This window comes from Mytilus galloprovincialis, chromosome 13 (genome assembly GCF_965363235.1).
Source record: "Mytilus galloprovincialis chromosome 13, xbMytGall1.hap1.1, whole genome shotgun sequence".
NCBI classification, from domain to species: domain Eukaryota; kingdom Metazoa; phylum Mollusca; class Bivalvia; order Mytilida; family Mytilidae; genus Mytilus; species Mytilus galloprovincialis.
Genome location: NC_134850.1, coordinates 69,304,697 through 69,315,015, shown reverse-complemented (window position 1 = coordinate 69,315,015; position 10,319 = coordinate 69,304,697). Strand labels below are relative to the sequence as shown.

At 33.0% G+C, this 10,319-nt stretch overlaps 1 protein-coding gene across 1 annotated transcript; it reads right to left on the bottom strand.

The window, feature by feature from the left end:
• Window positions 1–989: 989 nt before the first annotated feature.
• Window positions 990–6,774, bottom strand: LOC143057724 (EEF1A lysine methyltransferase 4-like). The gene is made up of 4 exons (XM_076231096.1): window positions 6,754–6,774; window positions 4,015–4,171; window positions 2,812–3,098; window positions 990–1,333 (listed from the first exon to the last, which is right to left on the bottom strand). The coding sequence occupies exons 2-4, from the start codon at window positions 4,169–4,171 to the stop codon at window positions 1,031–1,033; spliced, it is 747 nt and encodes a 248-aa protein (XP_076087211.1). The 5' UTR covers window positions 6,754–6,774; the 3' UTR covers window positions 990–1,030.
• Window positions 6,775–10,319: the final 3,545 nt, after the last annotated feature.

Genomic DNA, 10,319 nt, shown 5'->3' with positions numbered 1-10,319 from the left:
GACACCTGCCAGTTGGACATGTACACCTACCAGTCCTTCCATACACCGAATATACTAGCCCTATTGCTTATAGTATCTGAGATATGGACTTGACCACCAAAACTTAACCTTGTTCACTGATCCATGAAATGAGGTCGAGGTCAAGTGAAAACTGTCTGACGGGCATGAGGACCTTGTAAGGTACGCACATACCAAAGATAGTTATCCTATTACTTATAATAAGAGAGGATTCAACATTACAAAAATTCTGAACTTTTTTTTCAAGTGGTCACTGAACCATGAAAATGAGGTCAAGGACATTGGACATGTGACTGACAGAAACTTCGTAACATGAGGCATCTATATACAAAGTATGAAGCATCCAGGTCTTCCACCTTCTAAAATATAAAGCTTTTAAGGAGTAAGCTAACGCCGCCGCCGCCGTAGCCGCCGCCGCCGGATCACTATCCCTATGTCGAGCTTTCTGCAACAAAAGTTGCAGGCTCGACAAAAACCAAATAAACACACACTGAACGAATAAGTTTGATCTACATGTATGACACTTTATAAATACAATATCAAAATGTAGGTACCTATATAGGCTATATATTGCCATCTAGCTTTATATATCTTTTTGTGTTTGATATTGTTAAAGGGTTGTTCTTAGATCATCTGTAGAAATCTTATTCATCTGCATACAGTAATTTCATAAAAGGTACACATAACAGGGCCTGTGTAATTGATGTCAAAAGTGTGTATAATATACAAAACATAATTATCAAGAAAAAAGTTTTTTTTACAAATAAATATTCCCAAAATTTCATATGGAAGGGCTCACTTACTACCCTAAGACAGGACCAACTCCAGTAATTTCCTAAACAATCAACCAAATTTCCCCCTCAAAAGGATGGCCCTTAGCTACCCCTAAATCCACCTCTGATTTCATTTGTACCATTAATTCTTGTCTTGCAAATCTTTCTTTTTCGCTTAAAATGATAATTATTCACATGTATGTCAGGACAAATTCAATTTATAAAATGAACAAATAAAATCAAAGTTCAATCCCATTTAAAAAATTCTCATTATCTTCATACTCAAGATATTCAATAGTTTTGTCTTCTTCAGTCATATCTTTTAACTTTTTTGCTGTCCTTTCATTTTCCTTTGTAATATCTTCCACTGACAACTTAGAACCTTTCTGCATCACATAATAATAATAATGAAAATTTTGTCCAAAATGTTTTTGTTCCACTGACCAATCAAATACTGTCCTTGCATAATGCGGTTTCCGAAAATGAGGCTGTGCAAAAGTTACTGATATGAATTTTCCATCTGCCTTTAACACTGTCCGAACCTAAAATATAATAAAAAAATATTATCAAAAGACTAGTGATCATTGAGTTTGTGCCATTACAGTTATTTTTATAAACCTTCCTTTGACAGTTATGTGCCTGTCCCATGTCAGGAGCTTGTATTTCAGTGGTTGTCTTTTGTATATGTGTTACATATTTGTTTTTCCTTCATTTTTTTTATAGAAATAAGGCCATTAATTTTCTCGTTTGAATTGTTTTACAATGTCATTTCAGGGTCTTTTATAGCTGACTATGCGGTTTGGGCTTTGCTCATTGTTGAAAGCCACATCTTCCTATATCTAATTAAATTAATAAATGCCTATTATGTTTATACCAGCATAACAGGTTCCACATGTGGAGTAGAATCGACCTGTCCTTAATCTTCAAGATCATCTTGTATTTTAAGGGGTTTGTGTTACTCAGTCGTTAGTACATATATGCAGTGTTTTGTAGATCAATGTTTGATTAGTGATGACCTGAAATGGAGGTAACAGTTGTAAAACCTGTTAAAACTTATTCTTTTTCAAAAGTCCATTAAGATGGTATAATTTCTGTGTCATTTAGTCTGTTGTGCAGAGTTGTCTCATAAACAATCATGAGGGTCTGGATGGGGGGGGGGTCTGTTTTTCCGTAAACATTTAATTTTCATCCTTTTTTCTCTAATCATTAAAAAATTAACCCCTTTTTTCTCTAATCTTCAAAAAATTAACCCCTTTTTTCTCTAATCTTCATTTTTTTTGCCCGTTATTCTCTAATCTTCATTTTTAAGGGCATTATTCTTTAATCATTTAACCCCATCCAAACCCTCAATCATACCACATGACATCTCCTTTTTACATATACATGAAATACTTAATATATATATTATATGTCATGTATGTGTTACAAATATAACAATCTTTTAATCATTATAAGAAAATTCTAGCTGATTAAAATTTTCCTAGAATAATGAATTGAATTTTTACAATTAAAGGGTGGTTTGATTGACTTCATGTCTAATTGCTTTCCTTAAATGTTCTAGTGATCATGTTAAACATTACCAAAAAAAAAACACAAAAAAAACCAGAATATTTTTGATAAAAGATAAGTTTGCTCACATATTGTCTAAATATCATTAGAACAACAGATACCACAAGGGTATATATGGCAAAACAATACATCTCAATAGATCAAATAATAATTTTCAAAAAGCTAGGCAAGCCTCACATTTTAAATCTGAACTTTTAGTAGATGTCATTTTTTTCTGTATTCTTCAAAAAAATTATCCAAATGGTATTCTATTTCCAAATCAAGATCATACCTTGACCTATAATGGTTTACTTTTATAAATTGTTACTTGGATGGAGAGTTGTCTCATTGGCACTCATACATGTCATACCACATCTTCATATATCTACAAACAGAAAATTAATAAAGAGGGACAATTAGATCTTGTTTTCATAATTCAACCCCTGAAATGCTTTAATTTGGATATTTTTACCTGAGTCAGCACATTTTCGATTGTTTTCTCTGTCTCTTCACTAATATTCCATGGATCTTTTTCATGAACCATTAAAGCATCAAGTGTCCCTTTCTCTAAAACCACATCAAATGTTTCTGGTTCATATGTCATATTGAGAATGTCCATAACTTCCCATGACATGCCGGGATACTTTTGTTGGCATTTGTTCCTCATGTTCTCAATAACAACGGGAGAATAATCTGTATTTGTGATATTCAGGAAGCCATCTTGATACATGTGTTCACTCATTAGACTGTTGCCACAACCTATGTACATAAACATGTGAAAAAGAAATTACAAATAAAAGTAAAACAATACCTGGTAAATCTGTAGTACAATAGAGTCCCTGAAACGGATACCTCGGGTATGCAGGGTCGTTATTATAAAGCACATAAAATGCAGATAGTCTTATAAGTGTTGTTGTTATAAGACTTTCTACATATAAATTTATGAAATAAGGTCACTAAAATCATGAAAATTGTATATTCATATGAATAAAATTATTTCAAATGTCAATATAGAGCTACATAATGTACATTGTATGCCACAAGCCCATGATACACCTGTTACTTTTTCAACCAATAGAGTTCCATTATAATTACTCCACTGAATTTAATATCAGGAATTTATAAAAAAAGATAAAAAAATAATGGGAGCTTATTTTAAAAGATACAAGCAATTCACCAAAGTTTCATGAAAATTGGTTAAAAAATTAAAATACAGACAACAGTAAAACTGTGCATGTATTAAATAAATCCAATAAACAGGTGTATAAACATTTAAGAATAACAGACTGAGCAATTGTATTTTTTTTAATGTTGCATGAATGTGGAGTAAATGAAGATGTGTGTTTGTGCATTTGTCATGTTTGTGTGTGTATACTCATTGATGCTTGTAAGGATGCAGATGTGTTTACATGTATGTAACAGTCATGTATAGTATATGATGTAAATAACAACTGAATAGCAGGAGTCACTACAGAGCAGGAAATGTTGACCTTTTAAGGACATTGATCTGAGCTACTTGTTTTGATAGGGTTCACATGATCATTTGTTTTTGGTGTTTTATGCTCCTTTTGAGATTGTTGTTTGTCTGTTTTCTTTCGGCAAATCTTTGTTCATCTTTGACACATGTTTGACAAATGAATTTTCAGAGGTCTTTGTTTAAGAATCACACACTCACCTAATATAAGAATTTTGTCAGCTGGTTTAATGTCATCTTTCAGTAAATGTTTGAATTCTTCATAATCAGAAAACCAGTCAAAGGCTATTTCTTTAGAATAACGATCATCCCAATATGACTTGTCCCGATAATCTGTATTTCTGTCTGGTAACTCCATCTGCAAATCAAATTTTTAATATATATTTTTGAATAAAAAGATGGTTTAATATTATACATTAAAAAACTTTCTAAACATGTCTTTTTCTATAGTTACTTATAACCATTTATATTTTATATTTTGCATTATATGTACTGGTAAATGCCTCCCTTATCCGAAGAACACCTTGAAGGCTGCAAGGGTAGAGTGGCATCCATGTACACTCCCTATCAGGAATATGGAGATGTGTCACTAATGTATATCTATACCACATTTATTTTTACAAGGACGATCGATTAATTCCTCCCCTAAAATAAAAATCTTAAACATAAAACTTATATAATATACATGTATTACATATCTAGATGCATGAGTTTGTCAGTACTCATCATGCTCATAGAAGATATATTTTTAAATTCCTTTTCAACGAACCTTAAACATAGGTCCTGAACGTTACTTAAATATGAAGACTTATGCCTCGTTCACACGGACATTTAATACGAATTCGCTAATCGCGTTCATACACTCTACTTTTTTAATCTGAATTGATTTCGATTTGGCTAATTCGAATTATCCAATTCGCATTAGAAATACCCTTTTGTGAATACAAATTAAAAGTAAACATGGTTTGAACAGTAAAGCGATTTGACGTGATTTGTAATTCGAATTACAGTCGCTGTCAGCTGAAATTCGTAGCGGTTATCGGTAAAAATAATCTAAACTATCAATCGCATTCACTAGAGATATAGTTTTTTACATTCCATTCATAAATCGCAAAAAGAACTAGAGGCTCTCAAGAGCCTGTGTCGCTCACCTGTTACCTTATTTACTGATGTCGGCCATCTTGGTTGGTATTTTGTTCAATTTGGGCTATAGTTTTAGAAAAGAACAATTTTTTACAAGTTACAAAAATGACGAAAAGTTGTTCAATATTGACTATAAAGGACAATAACTCCTTAAGGGGTTCTCTGACAATTTTGGTCATGTTGACGTATTTGTAGATCTTAGTTTGCTGAACATTATTGCTTTTACAGTTTATCTCTATCTATAATAGTATTCAAGATAATAACCAAAAACTGCAAAATTTCCTTAAAATTACCAATTTTAGGGCAGCAACCCAACAACGGGTTGTAGGATTCATCTGAAAATTTGTGAGGGGATAGATCTTATTCTAATAGACATTTTAATTTTGACAAATTTGCCCTAAATGTCTTCATGGTCTTAGTTTCAAAGATATAAAGCGAAAACTGCATTTTTCCACTATGTTTTAATTTTAGCCATGTCGGCCATTTTGTTTGGTACGCGGGGCCATCGGACACATTTCTTAAACTATATATCACAATTATGATTGTGGCCAAGTTAGTTTAAATTTGGCCCAGTATTTTCAGAGAAGAAGATTTTTATACAAGTTACAAAAAATGACGATAAAGTAGTTAAAATTGACTATAAAGGGCAATAACTCCTTAAGGGGTTCACTGACAATTTTGGTCATGTTGACTTATTTGTAAGTCTTATTTTGCTGAACATTATTGCTGTTCACAGTTTATCTCTATCTATAATAGTATTCAAGATAATAACCAAAAACTGCAAAATTTCCTTAAAATTACCAATTCAGGGGCAGCAACCCAACAACAGGTTGTCCGATTCGTAAGAAAATTTCAGGGCAGATAGATCTTGACCTGATCAACAATTTAACCCTGTCAGATTTGCTCTAAATGCCTTGGTTTTAAAGATATAAGCCAAAATATACATTTTACACCTGTGTTCTATTTTTAGCCATGGTGGCCATCTTGGTTTGATGGCCAGGTCATCGGACACATTTTTTAAACTAGATACCCCAAGGATGATTGTGGCCAAGTTTGGTTAAATTTGGCACAGTAGTTTCAGAGGAGAAGATTTTTGTAAAAGTTGACGGACGACGGATGCCAAGTGATGAGAAAAGCTCACTTGACCTTTGAGGTCAGGTGAGCTTAAAACCACTACTGACCTACCTTTTAAGTGATCGCACTGTAATAATCCTGACCTTCACTTTTTCATAGACGATTTTGAATGGTGGAATCAGCCATTGTTTTTACCGGAAGTGTTTCCGTGGAGTTCAATTTCATAACATTTGCATAAAGCGCTGGAAACCTTATCACATCAATGAAAGGAACATTTCAGGAAACTGTGTACAGTGACGAATGTCATATGTAAACAAATGATCCTCATAGAAACGAAGATGGCTGAATTACAATGGAAAACATTCTGGAAAATGTGAAGGTCAGGATTATTATAGTGCGATCACTTAAAAGGTAGGTCAGTAGTGGTTTTTCTTTTAGTGATTTATGAATGGAATGTGAAAAACTATATCTCGAGTGAACGTGAATGATAGTTTAGATTATTTTTACCAATAACCGCTACAATTTCAGCTGACGGCGACTATAGAATTGACGTTTATAGGATGTATCATTTATAACTTTTCAAATGCGAATTAAACTAATTGGAATTGTTTGAACTCAGCATTACATTCTATACCAACCAAATAAACAGCCCAATATACGATAAGAAAAGAAGCAGATTAGATATCTCCGGTTACACGTGTAATGACAAACTATTTGGATTACCTGATTACCTTGACACACAACAGTTGTCACGAATTTAGGAATCAAACAACAAAATAAATAAACCTCTTGTCTTGAAAATTCAAATTAGAAGTATATAATGTACTTTACTTGTGTATTTACATGTCGTTTCACTGTTTGAACTAGCAATGAAGTTGAGAATTTATACAAAATCAGGGGAATATAATTGTCGATTGTCGACCTAAATTATGAACCGGAAATTGGAAATTGGAGAGAAAATTACCGTTTCCGGAGAACGATTGACTGAACTCCGTACTTTTTAACATAGGTTATTCCAGTGAAATTATGTCATGAATATTCGAAAATACTACCCTTTGGAAAATGTCTTACTGTGGATTAAATTTCAATTTCAAATTCAAAAGTATTATTTATGAACGAAAACAGATTATGAATCTTTTATATCGTCTTTTTACAAACAAAACACTTTAAACAATATTATATATATATATTTTTTTTAATAAAATGGGGACGGTATATACATATTAATGATTCATTGTCATAGTCCAAATAATTATAACGCCTAAAAAGGCTATTGCAGTTTATTTCTTTGACGCAACAAGGGTCTTTATACTACACTTCCACCCAATCTTATTAAAGTTTCCCGTTATCTAAATAAATCATGGTCGTTTGAAAAATCTGATTGCAAGGTTATTTGCTGTAACTCTAATGAAGCGTGTTCCATGTTTTCTCAAATGAGAAAAGGAAATATATGCTAACTATACCTACCTGAGATGTGATGAGATGATTAAAGCCCTAGATTTTCTCCTTGTTAATATGTATGAACGTTTCGGCAATAAAGTTTATCAACCTGAGATATTCATGTTATTGTTACACCACTGAAAACCTTACACAAAAAAATTACGACCAAAAGTAACGGTTTTATTCCCCCCTAAAGTTAGTTTTCCTATTTGGCACCATTTTGTGGCCTCTTATCTATTTCTTGCATGAATAGATATTTCTCGTTTCACACTTCACGGAGTTGATATCAAGCGCTATCTCAACTCTCTCGTTATGAAACTTATAATTATACAAATCATCCAAACTCGTTCGCTATATAAAAAGAAGGAGCAGTATATGATTGCCAACGAGACAACTCTCAACAGGAGACCACATGCAGGGGCGGATCCAGGATTTTGAAAAGAGAGGGCGAAAATTTTAAAAATTGCCGAGCGGAGCGAGGCGAAACATTTTGGGAGCTTTTTTGGGCTATAAAAACATAAAATAAGTGTAATATGCACTTTTTAAACGTTTTTTTAATGCTGTATTCTCCCTTTTAATTGTCTATCATAAAATTATAGTATGGATCCAAAGCTATGTACTGATATATTTGATGTGGGACTTGTCAGTAAAAATAGATATGGAAATTGTCGCTGGTTTGTTGTAAGTTAAGATATCATAACCTCACAGATTTCTTGTTGTAAACTTGATATACGCCGGGCTATTCGATGAAATTTACAATACAACCGACACGAGATAAAACAGACAAACAAGCAGTTTTTATCCAAATGTTTGGTTGATATGTTTCACCCAACAAAATTACAGGAAGTGAGGGGTTCCATATCAACCAAATGCTACGAGTCTGAAATGACAACGAATTTATGAATGACAAATGGAGACATAAAGACCACACCCAGCAGACAGGTGACAGTCTGGTCTTCAATATTCAGTATTCAATATATAAGTCCGGCGAAACAGACATTCCGGTCAGATATGCAAACCCCGGCCACAAAAAAGTACGCCCGTTTTTATTTATCATGTTCATTTAAGGCATGTCTTCTTCATGTTCATTTAATGATAAATAATTTTGTTGGAAATTTTCGTTTCTAATAGCAAAAAAGTGGACAAGACTAGTGTTTTCAATCCAGATACGGCAAGAGTTTTTGTTTAGGAGTTTTTTCATGAGAGTGTAATGGTCTATAGAGTATTACTTTCTGTTTGGTGGAATAGTGAAATAAAAGTCAATAAGTTCTTGCTCAATCCTGTGTCGCTTAGAAGGTGTCATGATTGTCATCCTCAGCCTTAGCAATGTGTTACTGTAATTTGAATTTCAAAATGACTGATAAACGTTTTTTCGACACACTAGTCACCTCCACCATATGACCTAGACGATCAGTAAAAAGTGCCAGCGAAAACTATCTTTTTAAGTAAAAAAATACCGTCTAAAAATTAAATACACGGGAAATGGCAAAGTTCAAGAAGTCTCGTCTGATTAATCAATTTACAAAAAAAATTTAAAAAAAAGTCCAAGCAAAAGGGGGACGTACGCCCTCTACGCTCCCCTCTGAATCCGCCACTGACATGACACAGAAACTATCAGATACATGTATAGGTTACCGTTCGGTCTTCAACAATGAACAAAGTCCATACAAAAAAGTCAGCTATAAAAAGCCCCGAAATGACATATGTGTTTGTAGTGAATTTGAAGTTGGATTTCAATGAGCGCAGTCTAGAAAGTATTGGTAAATTATTAATTCAGGGATTTTTGTTTCCACGAATTACTTTGTTCAACCTGTACTGAATTCGTCCATATAAACAAAGATTCTGTTTTCAAGTTTGGCTGTACCAGTCCTGTAGAAAACTTATTACACTCCGAATAGCACATCCGAAATTTTAAGACGATGTTGTTAACTTAACCCGGAAATTTCGATACGATCCGGGTAACCTTGTCAATTCTTAAAATAAAATTATTCTGAAAGGTTATCAAATCAACACTGTCATTACCTTTTTTATTTTCTTTTATTGATATAAATAGTGATTTTGTTATCACTATATTAAAACCATACTGCTGTTGTCTGCTCTATGGTCGGGTTGTTGTCTCTTTGGAACATTCCCCATTTCCAATCTCAATTTGATCACTTTTACATTATGTACTTTCACGGCATTACAATCTGTAGATACAAGTTATGACATTGCACAAGGTTTGGGCGGGTTTTCTCTGACTGGTTGTCACATCCGGTGCAGGATCTGCCCGCTTACCCTTTCCGGAGCACCTGAGGTCACCGCCACTTTTTTGGGGGGTTCATGTTGTGGTTCTTGTTGTTAAGTCTTTAGATTTCTTTGTTGTGTTTAATGTACTATTCTTTGTTTGTCTTTTTTTTTTCTTTTTGATCTATGTAGTTGCCAGTTTATTTTCGATTTATGAATGTCCCTCTGGTATCTTACGACCTTCTTCTATAATAAGAATAAGAATAAAAATATATTTATTATTCCAATCAAGGGCCCTTGATGGGCAGCATATCATGTACACATAAAACAGTACATCATGATTTGTAACAAAAAAACATTTTTATAAACTAAAATGAAACATTAAAAAAGAAGTTCAGACAGATAGTATTATCTTCATTCTATAAAAATCATATACATTTAATTCCAGTCAGGATCAGAACCATAAAATCATTACAATTATCATTGTTATTACATACATTTATTAACATTTCGTCTAACATCTAGACATGTAATTGTATAGCTCCCTAGATATTTAAGTACAGACAAATTTTCATTAGTGAATAACCAAACAAATTTTGCCTCATTTGAAAGATGTATAAAAT